The sequence below is a fragment of the Crinia signifera genome, chromosome 1 (genome assembly GCF_055691185.1).
Source record: "Crinia signifera chromosome 1, ASM5569118v1, whole genome shotgun sequence".
In the NCBI taxonomy this organism is placed as follows: Eukaryota; Metazoa; Chordata; class Amphibia; order Anura; family Myobatrachidae; genus Crinia; species Crinia signifera.
The window spans coordinates 164,432,961-164,455,396 of NC_139217.1; the positions used below are offsets into that span (position 1 = coordinate 164,432,961).

Genomic DNA, 22,436 nt, shown 5'->3' on the forward strand with positions numbered 1-22,436 from the left:
ATAACTCTATCACACTGCAGCAGCACAAAATATAGCACTCTCTGTCACTAGCCCTCTCTATCTCTCTCTATCTCTCTCTCTCTATCTCTCTATCTATAACTCGATGACACTGCAGCAGCACAACACAGCACAACACAGCACAGGAAGTCACAAGAAGTAGCAAGATCCAGGCAGTGATCAGGTAAGTATTTTGCAAGGTTCAGGTCAGTATACTGCGGCAGCTAGGCACGGTGACCGCACTGCACGCAATTCCAGACCGGAATGGCATCTGCAGTGCAGTCACCGTTAGTTTAAACCCCCCTCCATGGCTGTGATTGGTTCATCGGTCCGACGAACCAATCACGGCCTTTGGGGGCGGGCGGGGTGAGGTGGGGTGACACCAGTGTCACCCTTACACCCCGCGGTGATTGGTGCTGTACTTTACAGCACCAATCACCTCCGATCCCTGGGTCACCGGCGAACGTTATTCGCCGGTGACACAGAAAACGCTGTGAATGGCTGTTCACACTGAACAGACAATCACAGCGATCGCCGACGGGGGGGCGGCATCGCAGCCCCCCCTGGGCATGCAGGGACATGTCTGCTGTCAGGGACAGCAGACATGTTTAAACTGTCACCGCGTCTATAGACGCGGTGGCAGTTAAATGGCATGACGTACATTTATGCCATGTGTCGGGAAGTACTTCCCGACCATGACGTAAATGTACGTCAAATGTCGGGAAGGGGTTAATGATCTGCGGGAGTGCGCATCATTAATAATATAGTGGGTATGCACCGAATGATATGCACCATGAGATCGTTAGCGATATCATTATTACGCATATCGTTAACGGAAATTATATAGTGTGTACTCACCTTTAGTTAAAAGGATTATCCCGTTTTGATAATAGGACAGGGGTGTAGAGAAGTTGTGCATTTAAAACACAACTGCCTGGTACTTATGTAAGTAAGTAAGTCTTGGAGAGAGAGATAAAGTGGACAGACATAAAGTACCAGTCAATCATCTCCAATCTGCCATGTTTAAGTCAGTGGGGTCTATTTATGAAGCAGTGAAAAGAGAGAAGTGAGCCAGTGGAGAAGTGAACCATGGCAACCAATCGGCTGCCCTGTATAATTTTTTAGAATACAGTTGATAAAATGTTACGTCAAAGCACTTCTCCACTTTTATCATTGCTTCATGAATAGAAAAGTGTTTAAAAAATAACAGTTAGGAGCTGGTTGAGTGGTACTTTATCTCTGATCACTTAAATCTCTCCAAGGCTTACTAAAATAGTACACAAGTACCGGGCAGTTATATTTTAAATGCAATACTTCTCTACACCCCTATCCTGTTATCAAATTTGGATAAGCTTTTTAACTAAAGGTGGGTACACACTATACAATTATCGTTAACGATATGTGCAATAATGATATCGCTAACAATATCACGGTGCATATCGTTCAGTGGGTACCTACTAGATTATTAATGAAGCACACTGTCTCTAAGGGTTAGTAATCATATTTCTATATTTCCTGTATTGGAAATGAAACTTTTAATCATAATCATTGTTTTGAAGAAACTCTTACTTTTTCAGTACTAAATAAGATTTGACAGATGAAGGGACAATAATCATCTTCTTATTTGTTAATATACCATCCACAAAACAGGTTGCAACATCCTCAGGTGTCAGGACTGGCCATAGTCTGAAAAGAAGCAGATTGTGGTAGAGTGAACACTTCATAAATAAACTACTGTAAACAAACCAGTTCTCAGTATGTGACTGGTGTCATGTTAGTAACAACATATTTCAGCAGTCTTCAATGATGGCAAAATACGATATTGAACACAGTTCTGACTGTCCGAGGCATACTACGCAACAGAAAAGAGAGAAAAATAAACCCTCTTGCTTACTACCACATATTTACTCAAAAACAAAATATATTAATTCAGTCTTAGAACATTTTTTGGTACTTGTGTATTATCACGGCGCCCATAGCATAGCAGAGCCCGATTTTTCATTGCATCACATGCCATACATCCGATGCACAGCGATGCGATTTAAGCCCCCTATACGATGTTAAATTGTATAAGCACCCTAATGGGTGTTTTTAAGCACCCTAATGGGTGCTTACAATGTTAAATGCGCCCCCATGCCACCCCCAGTATGAACGTGAACCCGAAGCGTGGCGAGCGGCGGTGGTACGCGTCCTCCGACCTTTTCATACCCCCACTATCCATGTCGGCGTGTAGTTGACTTTACATGTATTCCGCGTCCCCTCGCTGCGCTCGCCACTCTATATGAAATCAACTCCACGCCGACGTGGATAGTGGGGGTATGAAAAGGTCGGAGGACGCGTACCGCCCTGCGGGCTCGCCACGCTTCGTGTTAACGTTCATAGCGGGGGTGGCGTGGGGGTTTATTTGAACATTGTAAGCCCCCGTTAGGGTGTTTATACAATGTATAATCGCATTGCATGCCATATACAATGCCATACAATTTTAACATTGTATGGCATCGGGGGACATCGCGGAACATAGCATCGCATACCATCGCATGCCTTATGGCAGTGGTCGCCAACCCGTCGCTCGCGAGCTACCGGTAGCTCGAGGCAGCGATTCGGGTGGCTCGACCACTGCTGCCCACCTGCCCGTCTCACCCTCCCTCCATCCCTCAATCCCCGGCACTAGTTCAGACTAGAGGGGAGGAGACAGCATCGTGCGTCTCTCCATTCCCCTCAGTGTATATCCCTGTGACTGGGTCTGAGCGGTCAGCCAATCAGAGCTCGCTGGCCGGCAGCCAATCAGGAGCCGGCCCGCGAGCTTTGTTTTGCTGACCGCTCAGACCCAGTCACAGGGAAGGGAAGTGACAAGAGACGCAGCGGCTAGACGACGCGTTTGCCACCGCCTCAGGGTGGACAGGGAGCCGGGTGACGAGTCGGCGTCTGTGAAGAGACGCATATCTACGGGCCGGGTGCTCCGGCGGTGACTGACAGGAGGACGGCGGCAGATCAAAGGAGGAGGCCGCAGCGGGAGAGAGTGACGGTCGGAGCCTGCATATGGGGCAGCCGCAGTCCTGAGGTAACATCCCCTGGTCATCCCACCGTGGGGCATACCTGTTCCTGACACTGTGGGGGCATTGTGGAGGCATACCTGTTTCTGGCACTGTGGGGGCATACCCGGCACTGTGGGGCATACCTGTTCCTGACACTGTGGGGGCATTGTGGACACTGTGGGGGCATACCTGTTTCTGGCACTGTGGGGGCATACCCGGCACTGTGGGGCATACCTGTTCCTGACACTGTGGGGGCATTGTGGACACTGTGGGGGCATACCCGGCACTGTGGGGCATACCTGTTCCTGACACTGTGGGGGCATTGTGGACACTGTGGTGGCATACCTGTTTCTGGCACTGTGGGGGCATATCCGGCACTGTGGGACATACGTGTTCCTGACACTGTGGGGGCATACCGGTTTCTGGCACTGTGGGGGCATACCCAGCACCATGAGGTCATACCTGGCACCATGGGCGTATTCCTGTTTCTGGCTCTGTGGGGGCATACCTGGCACTGTGGGAGCATATATGTATTTGTCACTATTGGGGACATATGTGTATCTGGCACTATTGGGGGCATGTGTGTATCACACCCCCATTTTCATTGGACGCATGATGTGGCGTGGTTACACCCATTTTTTGGTGAGCGTGTACGCCGCACACACAGTACGGTATGTGGTATAATATGTCAGGGGCATTACAGTGTGTGGCATAATGTGCAAAGGGCATTATTTGGTTATTAGGCAGATTTTTTTTTTTTTTTTTTTTAAGATTTAGTAGCTCTTTGTGTGGTTTATTTTGCCGCGAGTAGCTCACAACCCAAAAAAGGTTGGAGACCACTGCCTTATGGTCTGCGATGGGCGCCGTGATAATACACAAGTACTGTACCCTTTTTTGTTTTTAACTGGTGTAATTTATAGCAAACAGAATATTAAAACTCAAGCCCTTGTAAAGATCAGGATCAGGAACCTGGGGCGAAATGTAATAGGGTGCGATTTTTTAGACATGTGCGATTTTTGGTCAAAAACGGCCGAAATCGCACATTTTCCGAAAATCGCACATTTAATAGGTTGAAAATCGCGGTAAAAAATCGCACTTTTTACCGCGAAATCGCACTTTTAGAAGTGCGATTTTTAGTCACATTTCAATTCGCATCCAGATGTTTTCCCATTATAAAGTATACAACTCGCAAATGTAATAGGGTGCGATTTTTGGTAAATGTTACCAAAAATCGCAAAAAAAATAGACCAGGTTCTGACAGGCGAATTTGACAGAACCATGCACAGATCATTGAGATCTGTGCATGGTTCTGTTAATAAAAATGTGTAAAAGTGTTTTTATCAAAAAAAAACGGCGTGGGGTCCCCCCTCCTAAGCATAACCAGCCCCGGGCTCATTGAGCCGGACCTGGTTCCAAAAATACGGGGGGACAAAAAGCATAGGGGTCCCCCGTATTTCTGAAACCAGCCCCGGACTCTTGGACCGGTCCTGGTTCCAAAAATACGGGGGACAAAAAATCTGGGGGTCCCCCGTATTTTGAAACCAGCACCGGGCTCCAACAGCCCGCGGTGTCATGCCACAGCCGGGGGACACTTTTTATACAAGGTCCCCCGGCCAAAACATGAGCACCGTGGCTGGTCAGCCTTGGACGGGGTACCTGGAGGAGTGGGGACCCCCCCAATAAAGGGGTCCCCCCCAGGCTTCACCCGTCCAGGGCTGAAGCCCGGGGCTGTCACCGGCGTCCGTGGCCAGTGGACGCCGGCCTGATAGGGTTAAATCCATCATACATATCATTACATTGCTTTTTACCGGCGAACTACAAGTGCCAGCAGACCTCCCCCGCATGCTGGGACTTGGAGAACCACAAGTCCCAGCATGCGGGGCATTAATGGGCCCGCTGGGACTTGTAGTCCACCTGTAAAAAGAATGTTTATAAAAAAACACACACACACAGAGAAGTAAAAGTTTATTACACACACACACCTCACTTTTACACCAGCGTTACTTACCATTCCTGGATCCAGCGCTGGTCTGGCTGCTTTACAGCCGGCTCCCCCCGAACTGACAGGCAGCGGGGAGAACCGGCTTTCTCCGTTGCTTCTAACAGCTTCTGTAGCGCTGTCCGAGTGCTACAGAGGCTGAGAGCGTGATTGGCTGAGCTACAGTATGCGTCTCCATGGAGACGCATAGCTCAGTCCTGATTGGCTGAGCTATGCGTCTCCATGGAGACGCATACTGTAGCTCAGCCAATCACGCTCTCAGCCTCTGTAGCACTCGGACAGCGCTACAGAAGCTGTTAGAAGCAACGGAGAAAGCCGGTTCTCCCCGCTGCCTGTCAGTTCGGGGGGAGCCGGCTGTAAAGCAGCCAGACCAGCGCTGGATCCAGGAATGGTAAGTAACGCTGGTGTAAAAGTGAGGTGTGTGTGTGTAATAAACTTTTACTTCTCTGTGTGTGTGTTTTTTATAAACATTCTTTTTACAGGTGGACTACAAGTCCCAGCGGGCCCATTAATGCCCCGCATGCTGGGACTTGTGGTTCTCCAAGTCCCAGCATGCGGGGGAGGTCTGCTGGCACTTGTAGTTCGCCGGTAAAAAGCAATGTAATGATATGTATGATGGATTTAACCCTATCAGGCCGGCGTCCACTGGCCACGGACGCCGGTGACAGCCCCGGGCTTCAGCCCTGGACGGGTGAAGCCTGGGGGGGACCCCTTTATTGGGGGGGTCCCCACTCCTCCAGGTACCCCGTCCAAGGCTGACCAGCCGCGGTGCTCATGTTTTGGCCGGGGGACCTTGTATAAAAAGTGTCCCCCGGCTGTGGCATGACACCGCGGGCTGTTGGAGCCCCGGTGCTGGTTTCAAAATACGGGGGACCCCCAGATTTTTTGTCCCCCGTATTTTTGGAACCAGGACCGGTCCAAGAGTCCGGGGCTGGTTTCAGAAATACGGGGGACCCCTATGCTTTTTGTCCCCCCGTATTTTTGGAACCAGGTCCGGCTCAATGAGCCCGGGGCTGGTTATGCTTAGGAGGGGGGACCCCACGCCGTTTTTTTTTTTACTTTTTTTTTTTTCCACAAAATCGCATTTATGAAAATGCGCACATTTTCATGACTGAAAATGCGCACATTTTCATGACTGAAAATGCGCACATTTTCATGACTAAAAATCGCGGCAAATCGCGGCAAATCGCATTTTTTGCCGCTAATTCGCATCTCATTACATATGTGAATTCGCGGCAAAAAACGCGATTTTTAAAGGTGCGATTTCTGGCGAGTTTGGAACTCGTCCAAAAATCGCACCCTATTACATTTCGCCCCTGGGGTTAAAGCTGGCCATACTTCTAAAGATTTAGGGGGAAATTTACTAAAGGAAATTTGTAAAAAATAGGTGTATTTGTATCCAGAAATACACTCATTTTTGACATTTACTATCCTGAAAATACGGCAATTTGTATTGATGTGCTATCAATACGAATACGAATTGCCGTATTTTCGGGATAGTAAATGTCAAAAATTAGTGTATTTCTGGATACAAATACACCTATTTTTTACAAATTTCCTTTAGTAAATTTCCCCCTTAATGTCCAATTTGACTCTTTGGAACAAAAACCTGGTAACCAGGGCTGGCGTCACCACTAGGCAGCTTTAGGCAATTGCCTATGGGCACCGGCCGGCACCACAGGCTTCCGATAAATCGCTGTTTTCTTATTTCCATATGTTTCATTGGAGGGCTGGGGCAGGGTGCTAATTCATTGCCCTAAGCCAGTTCAGTTTTTGGGCACCGCACCGCGATACCAGCCGCATATGTTAGTACATATGCGCTGGCATCGCGGCGGGAGCGTGGCGAGGGGCAGCGATGTTAATACATCCCGCCCTATGAGCTGCCCGCAGCCACGCTCTGTTTGTAAACTGTGCGCTGCACATTCTGCAGGAGGGACAGATGCAGATGGGGGAGAAGATGCACCAGACTGAAGGAGATTAAAACCAGCAGCGGCAGCCTGTCATTCCCTGGGGTGAGGGAGATGTCTGTCCTTACCTCTGGGTGCAGGGCCCGCCTCCAGGCTTCCTCCATCCAGTCATAGTGCCTCATCATAGATTCTGCAGCTGCTGCCCTGTGCTCTGCACTCAGACACTGGCTTGCAGCCCACCCCCTGATAGCATCTTGCCTCCTACTCGGAATTTGGCCCAGGCAGACTACTCCAACGCACCAGCCACAACACTGCTGCAACAGAACTGAGAGAAAACAGGTGACTAGGGTAGGGCTGGGCTTTGGGTGTGTGTTGTGTGAGGGAAGGTGCCTGATGCAGGTGTGGGTGTGTAAGGGAGGGTGCCTGATGCAGGTATGGGTATGTGTAGGAGGGTGCCTGATGCAGGTGTGGAGTATGGTTGTGTGAGGGAGGGTGCTGGGCTGGCATATTGGGTGTGAGGGAGGGTGCATGGTTGGGATATGAATGTGTTAGGGAGGATGCTGGGTGCATGTGTGGGGTATGGATGTGTGAGGGAGGGTGCTTGATGCAGGTGTGGCGAAGGGGTGTGTGAGGGATGGGATATGGGGTATAAAGGAGGGTGCAGGGTATGGATGTGCAGGGTGCAGGGCTGGGGTATGGGTGTGTGAGGTAGGGTGATGGATGCAGGTATGGATGTGTGAGGGAGGGTGCTGGGGTATGGATGTGTGAGGGAGGGTGCTGGGGTATGGATGTGTGAGGGAAGGTGCTTGATGCAGGTGTGGGGTATGGATGTGTGAGGGAGGGTGCTGGGCTGGGTATGTGAAGTAGGGTGCTGAATGCAGGTTTGGATGTGTGAGGGAGGGTGCTGTGTGCAGTGCTATGGATGTATTAGGGAGGATGCTGGGTGCAGGTGTGGGGTATGGATGTGTGAGGGAGGGTGCTTGATGCAGGTGTGGGGAAGGGGTGTGTGACGGATGGGGTGTGAGGGAGGGTGCAGGGTATGGATGTGTTAGGGTGCTGAGTACAAGTGTGGGGTATGGGTGTGTGAGGGAGAGTGCAGGGCTGGCGTATGTGAGGTAGGTGCTGGATGCAGGTATGGATGTGTTAGGAAGGATGCTGGGTGCAGTGCTGGTGTATGGATATGTGAGGGAGGGTGCAGGTGTTAGGTATGGGTGTGTGAGAGAGGGTGCTGGGTGCAGTGCTGGGGTATGGATATGTGAGGTATGGGTGTGTGAGAGGGTGCTGGGTGCAGTGCTGGGGTATGGATGTGTGAGTGAGGGTGCAGGTTATGGGTGTGAGTGTGAGTGAGGGGTATCGGTGTGTGAGGCTGAGTGCAGGGCTGGGGTATGGGTGTGTGAGTGAGGGTGCTGGGTGCAGTGCTATGGATGTATTAGGGAGGATGCTGGGTGCATGTGTGGGGTATGGGTGTGTGAGGGAGGGTGCAGGGCTGGGGTATGGATGTGTGAGGTAGGGTGCTAGATGCAGGTATGGATGTGTGAGGGAGGGTGCTTGATGCAGGTGTGGGGTATGGGTGTGTGAGAGTGCAGGGCTTGGGTATGGATGTGTGAGGGAGGGTGCAGGTGTGGGGTATGGGTGTGTGAGGGAGGGTACAGGGTGTGAGGGAGACTGCTGGGGTATGGGTGTGCGAGGCTGGGTGCAGGACTGGGGTATGGGTGTGTGAGGGAGGGTGCTGGGTGCAGTGCTATGGATGTATTAGGGAGGATGCTGGGTGCATGTGTGGGGTATGGGTGTGTGAGGGAGGGTGCAGGGCTGGGGTATGGATGTGTGAGGTATGGATGTGTGAGAGGGTGCTGGTGTATGGATGTGTGAGGGAGGGTGCAGGGTATGGGTGTGAGGGAGAGTGCTGGGGTATGGGTGTGAGAGGCTGGGTGCAGGGCTGGGGTATGGGTGTGTGAGAGAGGGTGCTGGGTGCAGTGCTGGGGTATGGATATGTGAGGTATGGGTGTGTGAGAGGGTGCTGGGTGCAGTGCTGGGGTATGGATGTGTGAGGGAGGGTGCAGGGTATGGGTGTGTGAGGCTGGGTGCAGGGCTGGGGTATGGGTGTGTGAGGGAGGGTGCTGGGTGCAGTGCTATGGATGTATTAGGGAGGATGCTGAGTGCATGTGTGGGGTATGGGTGTGTGAGGGAAGGGTGCAGGGCTGGGGTATGGATGTGTGAGGTAGGGTGCTAGGGTATGGCTGTGTGAGGGAGGGTGCTTGATGCAGGTGTGGGGTATGGGCATAGGCGTGCGCACGGGGGGTGCCGGGGGTGCACAGGCACCTTCTAATGACCGCTTGCACCCCCCACACGAGTGCACGCAATATGTAGCTTCCAGCAACAGCAGCACCCGGTTACTGCCTGGCGGTGGTCAGGACGTCATCACCTGCCAACCGCCGCAGGCAGCAGACCGGGATGGGTGTTGACGCTGCGAACCCGGCTTCTTTGAATATCAGCCAAGCTCACGTCCCCGACGCAGATTACACTGTTACAATCCCACCTGGAGCCGGCGTTGATTATGACGAGTCCCAGCGTAGGGGTTTGGCCCCCCCGCAGACCATGTTGAGAATCAGCGGGGGTGAACCAGCCATGATGAGACGGGATATCAGGACCTGGCTGCTCCCCCCTCCCTGTCCCGGCGCCTGTCATGGTACGATCCAGCGTGGGACCAGGAGGACATGGCAGCCCGCCTCCAGCCAGTGTTGAGATCCAGGACTTGGCAGCTCCCTCCCCCGGCATCTGTCACGATGAGACCCAGCAAGTGGAGAAGGGCAGGACTTGGCGGTTCCCCTCTCTGCCCTCCCCAGCGACAATGTGATTTTCAACAGTAACAGCTGAGGTGCTGCAATGTGTGTGACCCTGATAAGCTAAATGACAGGTCAGTGCTGCCACCACCCATCCCTAGCCCAGTGCCCAAACCCCCCCCCCTCTAGCCAGCTGCCCTAGCCCAGTGCCCCCCCCATCTAGCCAGCTGTCCCCAGCCCAGTGCCCCCATGTAGCCAGTTGTCCACGGCCCAGTGCCCATTATGTAGCCAGCTGTCCCCAACCCAGTGCCCCCCATGTAGTCAGCTGTCCCCAGACTAGTGCCCCCATGTACCCAGCTGTCCCCAGCCCGGTGCCCCTTATGTAGCCAGCTGTCCCCAGCAGTCTCCAGCCCAGTGAACCCCATGTAGCCAGCTGTCCCCAACCAAGTGCCCCTCATGTAGCCAACTGTCCCCAGTGCAGTGCCCCCCATGTAGCCAGCTGTCCCCAGCCAGTGCACCCCATGAAGCCAGCTGTCCAGAGCCCAGTGCACCACTATCTAGCCAGCCGTCCCCAGCCCAGTGTCCCCACATTTAGCCAGCCGGACCCAGCTTAATGTCCTTCCATTTAGCCAGCTGGCTAAAGCCCAATGTTCCCCCATCTAGCCAGCTGTCCCTCCCCCCCATCTAGCCAGCCCACCCCATCCCAGTGTCCCCATCTAACCAACCAACCATGCTTCTTTTCCAGCCCGGTGGCCCCCACCATCCCTGTGTCTCTCGATCTGCTACCTTGCCCCCCCCCCTTTCCTTCTTGATTGCCTAACTGCCCACATCTCATTGCCCTCCACTTAACCTCCAACCAGTACATTTACAGTACCCCCCACAGAGAGTCCCCCCTTTTCCAGACTGGTGATTGCCCCTTACAGTTTAGTGACCCTAACTGCTCAAAGGCCCCCCATGTGACTTGCACTCCACTTACTACATTAAGCTGCACATAGTTTAACATAGGGAAGGAAGATGACCGACTGTGGGGATGCCGGTAGTCAGAAATCCAGCACTGGCATCCCAATGGATGGAATCCCGACAGTAGGTTTACTTACTCCCCCTTCAACCCTAAACCCTCTGTGTAAGCTTTACCAGTCTCTATTCTGTCTGGTCTTGCCTTCTACTGTGTCATATCCCCCATCTACAATTTTGACCCCCAACACCCCTTCCTTATTCTGGCAGAGTGCTGGGGGGACCTTTCAGAATTTATGCTATGGGGCCCAGACAGTTCTAGTTACTTCCCTATCTAGAACCCTTTTGGCGCTACATAAATAAACGATAATAATAATGTAGATAAGCTTCACTTATGTGCGATAATATGTAATAGGCTTTACGGTGTGTGGTAAAGTTTGTAATGGCCATTACGGTGGGTGGTATTATGTGTAATGGAAATTACGGTGTATGGCATTATGTTTAATGGCCATCACGGTGTGTGGCATTATGTTTAATGCGCTTTACGGTATGTGGCATTATGTTTAATGGGCATTACAGTGTGTGGCATTATCTGTAATGGCCATCCGGTGTGTGGCATTATGTTTAATGAGCTTTATGGTGTGTGGCGTTATGTGTAATGGTTATTACAGTGTGTGGCATTATGTGTAATTGGCATTACAGTGTAAACTTTTGCAGCGCGCATTTGGCGTGCACTGTCCATTTCTGCTATGTGTGGGGGGAATGATTCATTCTGAAACCCATATACATACAGTAAATAAGTCACCTATTTAGTTTGCATTGATGTCCATTACGCGGTGAAGGACACACCCCTAAATTGGTGCACCCCCTAAGAAAATGGGCTGCGCACGCCTATGGGTATGGGTGTGTGAGAGGGTGCAGGGCTTGGGTATGGATGTGTGAGGGAGGGTGCAGGTGTGGGGTATGGGAGAGTGCTGGGGTATGGGTGTGTGAGGGAGGGTGCTGGGTGCAGTGTTATGGATGTATTAGGGAGGATGCTGGGTGCATGTGTGGGGTATGGGTGTGTGAGGGAGGGTGCAGGGCTGGGGTATGGATGTGTGAGGTAGGGTGCTAGATGCAGGTATGGATGTGTGAGGGAGGGTGCTGGGGTATGGATGTGTGAGGGAGGGTGCTGGGGTATGGATGTGTGAGGGAGGGTGCTTGATGCAGGTGTGGGGTATGGGTGTGTGAGAGGGTACAGGGCTTGGGTTTGGATGTGTGAGGGAGGGCGCAGGTGTGGGGTATGGGTGTGTGGGGTATGGGTGTGTGAGGGAGGGTGAAGGTGTGGGATATGGGTGTGTGAGGGAGGGTGCTGGGTGCAGTGCTGGCCTATGGATGTGTCAGGGAGGTGGAGGTGTGGGTAGGGTTTCCACCCATCTGGTATTACTCCGGACAGTCCGGTAATTTAGACCGGCGTCCGGACGGGTGGCTGCCCCGGACTATAAATTGTCCGGGAATGATCCCCCTGCCCTGTTGCGGGCAGCCGCTGCAGGTGCCCATCCCACATAAACACACTAACACACTGACTACACAGTCACATTCAGTGACACATGATGATGAGATGCAGACTGACATACCCACGACGTGCGGATGAAGCGGGGGGGGGGGGGGGGGGGGGGCTGTGCGGGGCGGTGACACACGTGAAGTCAAACAGTCCACTCCTACTCCTTTAGTGTTTTTGAAATGAGGCTGAGTGATGAGTGATACAGGGCCTTATTTTGGTTCATTCTTTCTGACAAAATCCTTCTTAGATGGGCAAAACCATGTGCACTGCAGGTGGGGCAGATAGAATTAGATTTGGGTGGGGTTTTACTTCAAAGTGAGATCTATATTGCAGTGTAAAAATAAAGCAGTCAGTATTTTCCCTGCACAGAAACAAAATTACTCACCCAAATCTAATTCTCTTTTCACATGTTACATCTGCCCCCCCTGCAGTGCACATGGTTTTGTCCATCTAAGAAGGATTTTGTCAGAAAGAATGAACCAAAATAAGGCCCACAGTCACTCTGCTGCGACGCTCGCTGTGAGGAGGAGGGAGGCGGGACAGACACAGACAGTGCGTGATTGTCACTGGCTCTTCGTATGATATCACGTGTCCTCTGGCTCCTACTCCTGCGGCGCCGGCACTGCATGACTGACACAGCTCACCACCTGACACAGGAATGCCTGCCTGTGTCGGAAGCAACGGACGGACCGGACGGCGTGGCGGTGAGTTGTCTGGGTGGAACATTGAATACGGGTAGCGGCCAGCACGGGGGTTAAACAACGAAGGTCGCTGATTTTCGGAGATCCCGTCGTTTACCCCCTTTTTGGCCGCATTGAATAAGGCCCTATACATATACTGTCTGTATCAGGCTGCAGCAGCTAAACATGAATTAAAATTAACAGTTTATTAATATTTAAAATAATTTTGTTATCTTCTGTGACTTTGTTGGTCTAAAGGCCCATGTCACGATCCGAGCTCTCAGACAGACTTTCTTACCGGCTAAGTGCCTCCGCAGGTTCAGCTTGCGGTCCAGACGTCATCTCTGCCAGCGTCCTGTCTCCCAGTGACAGTCCCCAGTGCACGGCAATCCACCTGTCCGCCGCCATTGCTCCCAGTATCCAGCATGGTGTGCACAAACACACTTTCCCGCCATAGCAGACATGGGGGCTGCCATGTTCTTCCCAGTCACATGTCTGTGCTGTCCAATCCCGTTGGTTCTGATCTCCCTGTCATACCTGCCCGGCCAATCCTGGCCACCCAGTGGGTATAAGTATGCAGGGAGCTCTCAGAACCATTGCTAGTGCTTCAGTTGTCTCCAGTGTATGGTCAGCTGTCCTTGTCTCTGTACAAGTGTAATCTCTGCTGGTGTTGTCTTCCATGCTGCAGTGTGTTCCAGGTTGTTCCATCTCCTGTGAAGTCCAGGTTATTCCACCGCCTGTGATCCTGCCTCTCAGCCCAGCGACCAAGCCTAGCTCCGGGACTCTGGTCCTTCCGATGCTCCAGCATCATCCACCATCGATGTTTCATCGCTAGTCCGATATTCCGGATCTCCTGCTTCCGTCCGTCATTCCGGACCCACAGTCATCTCCCGTCCGTCATTCCGGACCCACAGTCATCTCCCGTCCGTCATTCCGGACCCACAGTCATCTCCATATCCGATATCCGGATCCGATGTTCCACCATCGATACCATTCATCATATCTGTAAAGTATTGCAATCTGCATGAACTGTCATTATCCCTGCATACTTTACTGTCTGTCATTATTACAACCATCTGCAAATAAACTCCGGTTGTATTTTACCTCTGACTGCTTATTGGCTCTGGGTGCACTGTCGCGCAGTCCATGCGCAAGGGTCCTCTCCAACCTCCCCGGTTCAGGTACCGGTCCAGGTCCCCACCAGAGGTCTCAGTCTTGTCGACTAAGCCCCCTGGTGTGACAGCCCATACACAATGGTCGATTTTCAGCACCAAATCGCTCAAAATGGGCATTTTGAGCAATTTTGCTCTAAAAATCGACCATTGTGTATGCCTCAGTGATGGACTGCTAGCGATGACTCCCACCTCATCGCTATAAAACTAGGCTACCTGCTGGTTTTACCAGCATGTCTACCAATGACTGGTTTCTCAGCCATCATCTGTATAGTATGTGTGTACAGCCACGGGGGGTGGCAGTCTGCGCCGTTCCCTCCCCCTGGTTCCACACAGAGAATACTCACCATTGCGCTGCCGCCGCCTCGCTCCTCCGCCCAGCCACACAGCAGTGACAGCATGTTGGAATGCCCCAATCCCTCACCCTGCACAGAGCCCAGCAACAGAGTCTTCTTCACTGCCCACCAATGATTATTAGCCAGAAATATGTACATTGCTGGCACCACTGCCCACCAATGTTTTTTTACAGTATAAAGCAGTAATATATACATTGCTGGCACAAGCCAGCAATGATATATTACTGGCACAACTGCCCACCAATGTATATATTTTTATGGCGGCAATGTTTACATGGCTGGTGCAGGTAAACGGATTTCTCCCTACCTGCAAGGCTGTAAATGAAATCGTAGCTGTGCACATGGGCGGGATTTCCATGGGCAGGGCAGCATTTACCTGATTGCTGGGCTCCGAACATACACAGCCAAGCAATCAGTTCTGAATCAGGCCCCAAGAACAAATGCGCTGAATAAAATGGCCCCTGCTCCCACACTTGACATTTAAACCCTGCCCATTATGTAAATACACTTGTAAGTTAAACTTGTTTCCCATACTTGCCTACTTGACCCTCTCCTTCAGGGAGAAAATGCTCTGTTCCTGGAGTTCCCTGGTAATGTATGATTGCAATCACCTGTGGTGAGGTAGACAAGAAAGATGTTTCACCATAGGTGATGGCAATCCTACATTACCAGGGAAGGCCAGGAACAGAGCATTTTCTCCCTCATGGAGAGGGTCAGGTAGGCAAGTATACTTGTTTCCTATTTATTTATTCATTGTTTCCAGATTCCTGCACAGACTCTGCATAAACTTCCATCATGATAGAACTCTGTCTTGTGGCTGCAGCCTTCATCTTTACTCTTTTCTGCGAAACATGTGGTTAGTATTACCTATTTCCACAGAATTATCATTAGCAGCCAGCAATTTCACCACCATAGGCCATGCTGTGGCCCAGCTGCCCCACTGAGGATTGGACTGAAGCAAGCAGTCTTGGAGCTCAGGAGGCACGAGCTCAGCCACCCTCAGACCACCAATCCAGTCCACCAAATCCAGTAGTACCACAGTGGATAATCAGACAATACTGCAGTTCCTCCTAGCAGCGCACCCCACCACCATTAGTGTCAGACTGTCGCTGAAGTGAGTCGAGTGACCATCTCAGAGAGTCACAATCAAAAAGGTTGTAGGTCAAGGAGTCCTAAGGAAGGAGGCAGACCTTCACACACACTTTTTCCAGCCCAGGACACATTGCATCATCCCCGCCACCTGCCCAGGAATCGCGGAGCCCCCGCCACCTGCACTGCACACACGGACAAGATGGTGTCCAACTCTCCGAGAGACCAGAGACCTACACAACAAGACCCTACGACTACGTCAGTAACTGTAAGTCTAGTGATTACATAAAATTAGTGACATATCCCCGTGGATACAAGGCGACTGTCACCAGGAGCATGCTCCTGCGACCAGAGGCTTCCCCTGGCAGTGACTCTGTTTTCATCAGTGACCTTTGCAAACGGTTCACCGAGCGATGTGGCCGCTGAGTCACATTAAGTCAAATATTGATCAGTGTTCACATCGTTCCATGTGTACGGAGCTTAGGACCTTAGAACAGGGATAGCCAACTCCAGTCCTCGAGAGCTACCAACAGTTAATGTTTTCCAGGTCTCCTCACAGAATCATAAGTGAAGTGATTAGCTCCACCTGTGGATCATTTATCAGATTCTGTCTATTATCTTCTAGACTCATGTGAATGTTGAAATATTCTGTCATGCGCGGCTGAATGTGTTAATAACTGTTAATATATAAATAATAAACTAATAGAACGTACTAAATAAAAAGTAGAAATTGGTTAGTTGCTATGGACAACTAGTAGCTATATAAATAAGCTATATATATTAGTAGAGACAGATAGATAATAACCTTCCAGTAGCGCACGCAGGGGGGGGGGGGTTCTGGGTATCCAGAAACCCCCCCAGGAGTCTAAGGGCCCTAGGCTGAAAGCTGAGGGTCCCCTCTTTCCATGGGTACAAGAATTTAAAAAATCGGCCCTTGGGAACCGGAGATATCTGACTTCAAAGCAGTGGTCCCATCCAAGCCTGTTAATTGCTCTTCCCAGTCAGATATTTCAGGTTCTGTCTGACTTAGAGTTTTTCTGAGGGTACACTCCTAAAGCTGGGACTCTCCCCCTTTGAAGGACACTAGCAGCTTGTCTCTACTGTTCCCAGAACCATAGATATCAGCCTTCCAGCAGATGGTTACTGCTCCAGCTCCACACACCTGGTATGTAGTTTTATACACTCATTGGCAGATTGCTCTGACTTCTGAACTCTGATCCCCTAGTCCCCAGTACCATTTGGTAGGTGGGATTCTCTAATTTTTAGTTCCATTAAAATCTAAGAAATCTATTTCCGGGAACTAGAGATATCTGCAGTCAAGCAAGCTGTCCTCCCACCAGAAAATTATGAATAATTAGCCCACTCACTATACACCCCTCCTCTGCATATTGAACATCCTCTACCACCCTGGAAGTTATGTATCAGGGCCCCTTTATTCAGACCAATGCCCCCTTCTCCCACTCCATCTCCCACCATCTGTGCAGTAAAGGGGTAATTAGTGGAAATTACTGATCCAGGCCCTACATGCTGAGTGGTTGATATAATACCCCCTACCACCCGCGGGACATCAAAGCTTCCCCCACCCCTACCACTGGAGGATCAGTAGGGGCCCCAATTCATTGCTATTTCCAGGGGCCTACACTGCTGTTGATGTATATATATGTATGTATGTGTGTGTGTATGTATATATTGTGGAAGTCTAGTTACACACACGCCATTTTAGGATAGTATGGCCGCCATTTTGGTTCGCAGAGTTGCGCAAATAAAGTTTCCATACCCGAGTATGTGTGACAAAGTGGACCAGAAGAGTAGCCATACTATCACACATAAATTCATAATAACATACTGACACTAAATAAAATATAGTTAAAGGTTTAGAACGCCACACATAGCTTAGTTAGCCCTGCATACATCTGACTGTATCATGTTTAGTACCGTTCCGTTCATCGTGCGAAGTATTCCGGTCATTGCGAATATTTCGCAATATACACGGCTCGATAGTTATGGACATAATCCATATTCCAGGGACAGTTTCTGTTGAAAGTATGTAACAAAGGAATCTAGATGAAACCGGTTCTTATCACTGCTGACGCCGAAACCAACAAACAAAGGACTCTTAAAGTTCACTCCCCTGGACCTAGCCAAACCAGGTGTATCATCTTACCCCCCAATCACAGCTGACCGGACATACGACCTCTGACCAATGAGAACGGCCTTTGACCTCCTCTTTCTGACCCTATAAGATAGGCAACCCAGAGCAGCTTCGGTCACTTCGGCACTTCTACCTTTCCTTGACTGTCTACCGGACTATAGTTCAGCCCTGAACGATAGTGAGCTCTGACCGGACTGCGCTTCGCATATTTGATTAACGGTATTTATTCTTATTGTACTGTTGGCTGGTTGTGTCCTGTATCTGTATTCTTTCCCCTTAGCAGAGCCTGTTTAGTGTTCATTGTTAGTATATTGTATCACTTGTTATACCTGTTTATTCTTATTTCTGTAACCCCCTTTTGTCCATTAGGGACTTAAATACAACCTTTTTGCGGAGTTCTTATCTCCTTGTTTCTATACAGTGGTCGTGTCTGTTTATTCGCATAATAGCGATAAGGTATATTACGGACACTGTCCTTTAAGGTATATTCGCAGATTAGAGACAAAGTACTGCGAAGGAATCTCTTATTAAGGTATTGGTTCTTGGTGTACAAAATACAATAAAGGTACGCTACGCTGCGCTACGTTTTGTTCGCACGTAGTTAGGTATAAAGGGTACGCAGGTTGCGGACTTATTACGTAACCTGCGCTTTTCACTTATTGTCTCTCTGGTCATATTTAATCACCATTAACAATATATATATATATATATATATATATATATATATATATTTACCTCCAATTTTTCCCGGCACTCTGAACTTGTTCAGAAAGTCAATGGCGCGGTGCCTTCCATAAAGACTTGTAGGTCCAAATATACAATAGCAGGACGGCGGCACTCGCTGGCTTATAAATGACTGAGACCACTCAGTTACTGTTATAAATGTTTTCGGTTTTACTAAACCTTCGTCAGATATACAGAAAATAGAAAACTCACCAAATATATAGTGTCTTACCCCATCTCGTGCCTTTCCCGTGAATGCCTCGCCTCCTCCCTCCTCAGTCCTGACCTTCCGGTTACAGGTGCAGGGGGTGGGGATTGGTTCCGGCGTGTATGGTTGCTATGGAAGCCTGGAGGTTGCTAGGTTACTGGCCGCTATATGTGGACGCTATCACTGAGAAAGGACACAATCCGGGTGTACACTGATAACAAAACACAATTAAATGCATAATTAGTGCAATAATGATGACATTAAAGAAAACAATTCAGTGGTAATTGTTCATTTAAGCCGGCAGGTGCTACAGTGTTCAATCTTTGGATCCAATATGCTTCTCGTCGAAGTAATTTCAAGTTTCTATCACCTCCCCTTCTGTCTTTCGGTACATGGTCTATCATAATGTACCTGAGAGTTGACAAACTGTGTCGACTTTGGAGGAAGTGTTTGGCTACAGGCTGTTCTGCACCCTTTCCTTCCAGTGCAGTCTTGATGGAGCTTCGATGCTGCGCCATACGTACTTTGAAACTACAGATTGTTTTGCCTATGTAATATTTGCTACATGGGCAGATTATGCAATATACCACATAGTTGCTATGGCAACTGAGACTATGTTGTATAGGTATTTTATGTCCATCATGTGGGTGCTTGATGTAATCGGCTGTTATCAAATAGGTGCATGTGATGCAACCCGTACATTTGTAATTCCCCATTTTTCTACGTAGGAAATGCGTCTCCTCATTTTTTTGAAAGTCAGAAATGTCCGTTTTGACTATCTGGTCTTTTATATTCTTTCCTCTCGTGTAGCATGGTAGTAATTTTCTGTTCTTAAAGCCCCTAAGATCCGGGTCTGTTTGTATTATTGGCCAAATTTGTTTGGCTATTTTAGTGACCCTTTTGGACTCTGTCGAATAGTTATTTACCCAGACAATCTGGTCCTTGTCCGTTTTTTGGGGGGTTTCTGAGTTCCTTGTGTCTTCAGTGTAGTTAAGTGCTTTGTTCATGGCTTGTTGTAACAATTTGTTGCTGTATCCCCTCTGTAGGAATTTTTTAGACATTTGTTGCATTTCAGCTATTTTTTGTTCCTGATTGTTACAGATGCGCTGGACTCTCAGAAATTGAGAGTATGGAAGGCCTTTTAACAAGGGCTCCGGGTGATGACTGGATGCGAGAAGTAAATTGTTACAGTCTGTGGGTTTCGTATAAATAGATGTTGTTATTTTATTGTTCATAACTGTGAGCTTGACATCCAAGAAGTGTATTTCCTTGTTTTGTATGTCGTATGTGAATTTAATATGTTCATCTCGTTGATTTATTTCTTCCATGAACAATTTAAATTCCTCCGGTGTACCCAACCAGACGATAAAGACGTCGTCAATAAATCTAGTAAACAACTTAATTTTTGGTGTGTAAATTGGATGCTGGAAAAACAAGTTGTCCTCCACCTTAAACATAAAAGTGTTAGCGTATGCTGGAGCTACGCATGCCCTCATCGCACAACCTTGCGTCTGGAGGAACAATTCTTTATTGAAAAGGAAAAAGTTATGTTCAAGCACCAATTGTAGTAATTGTATAAAAAATTCAATGTCCGGTCCCTGGTAGTCTGGGTTATCATTCAGGAGATCCCTGACTGCTTGTATGCCCCTTGTGTGCGGTATGCTGGTATATAAGCTGATAACGTCAGCTGTACATAACCAGCTATTGTCCGGTAGGTCTCCCATCTTCTTAATTTTGTCTAGGAAGGTGTTAGTGTCCTTCAAGTATGTATTTTGTCTCTGCACTACTGGTTGCAAATAATGGTCTAGATATTTTGCTGTGTTGTAGTAGAGGGAGTCTCTGGCAGAGACTATCGGACGACCCGGGGGATTTTCTCTGTTTTTATGTACTTTAGGTACGGTGTAGAATACAGGTATTTTGCTGTTGGGGATTAGTAATGCCTTCATGGTGTCCTCTTTGATGGTTCCATTAAGTAGAGCTGTTTTTAATATGTCTTCTAGTTCCTTATAGTAAGCCGGTGTAGGGTCTTTATCCAATCTTCGGTATACTGTAGGGTCATTCAGCTGTCGATATGCTTCTTCCTTATACTGCTGGATATCTTGTATGACCAGTGCTCCTCCCTTATCCGCTGGTCGAATCGTTATATCGGTGTATGTCGATAGGTTTTTTAAGGCTTTATTTTCCTCCCTGGTCATATTAAACCCACTCTTGGTTGATGCTTTCTTGGTGATTTCACTATGTCTTGTTCATTGAATTTTTTATACAATTACTACAATTGGTGCTTGAACATAACTTTTTCCTTTTCAATAAAGAATTGTTCCTCCAGACGCAAGGTTGTGCGATGGGGGCATGCGTAGCTCCAGCATACGCTAACACTTTTATGTTTAAGGTGGAGGACAACTTGTTTTTCCAGCATCCAATTTACACACCAAAAATTAAGTTGTTTACTAGATTTATTGACGACGTCTTTATCGTCTGGTTGGGTACACCGGAGGAATTTAAATTGTTCATGGAAGAAATAAATCAACGAGATGAACATATTAAATTCACATACGACATACAAAACAAGGAAATACACTTCTTGGATGTCAAGCTCACAGTTATGAACAATAAAATAACAACATCTATTTATACGAAACCCACAGACTGTAACAATTTACTTCTCGCATCCAGTCATCACCCGGAGCCCTTGTTAAAAGGCCTTCCATACTCTCAATTTCTGAGAGTCCAGCGCATCTGTAACAATCAGGAACAAAAAATAGCTGAAATGCAACAAATGTCTAAAAAATTCCTACAGAGGGGATACAGCAACAAATTGTTACAACAAGCCATGAACAAAGCACTTAACTACACTGAAGACACAAGGAACTCAGAAACCCCCAAAAAAACGGACAAGGACCAGATTGTCTGGGTAAATAACTATTCGACAGAGTCCAAAAGGGTCACTAAAATAGCCAAACAAATTTGGCTAATAATACAAACAGACCCGGATCTTAGGGGCTTTAAGAACAGAAAATTACTACCATGCTACACGAGAGGAAAGAATATAAAAGACCAGATAGTCAAAACGGACATTTCTGACTTTCAAAAAAATGAGGAGACGCATTTCCTACGTAGAAAAATGGGGAATTACAAATGTACGGGTTGCATCACATGCACCTATTTGATAACAGCCGATTACATCAAGCACCCACATGATGGACATAAAATACCTATACAACAAGTCTCAGTTGCCATAGCAACTATGTGGTATATTGCATAATCTGCCCATGTAGCAAATATTACATAGGCAAAACAATCTGTAGTTTCAAAGTACGTATGGCGCAGCATCGAAGCTCCATCAAGACTGCACTGGAAGGAAAGGGTGCAGAACAGCCTGTAGCCAAACACTTCCTCCAAAGTCGACACAGTTTGTCAACTCTCAGGTACATTATGATAGACCATGTACCGAAAGACAGAAGGGGAGGTGATAGAAACTTGAAATTACTTCGACGAGAAGCATATTGGATCCAAAGATTGAACACTGTAGCACCTGCCGGCTTAAATGAACAATTACCACTGAATTGTTTTCTTTAATGTCATCATTATTGCACTAATTATGCATTTAATTGTGTTTTGTTATCAGTGTACACCCAGATCGTGTCCTTTCTCAGTGATAGCGTCCACATATAGCGGCCAGTAACCTAGCAACCTCCAGGCTTCCATAGCAACCATACATGCCGGAACCAATCCCCACCCCCTGCACCTGTAACCGGAAGGTCAGGACTGAGGAGGGAGGAGGCGAGGCATTCACGGGAAAGGCACGAGATGGGGTAAGACACTATATATTTGGTGAGTTTTC

At 48.7% G+C, this 22,436-nt stretch overlaps 1 protein-coding gene across 1 annotated transcript in view; it reads right to left on the reverse strand.

Moving 5' to 3' along the window:
* LOC146063628 (17-beta-hydroxysteroid dehydrogenase 13-like) overlaps window positions 1-22,436 on the reverse strand; it is a 142,349-nt gene that overhangs the window by 8,481 nt on the left and 111,432 nt on the right. The window contains exon 6 of the mRNA XM_083176195.1: window positions 1,567-1,683. Coding sequence (XP_083032321.1) covers window positions 1,567-1,683 — 117 coding nt within the window. The remainder of the gene's footprint in view (window positions 1-1,566; window positions 1,684-22,436) is intronic.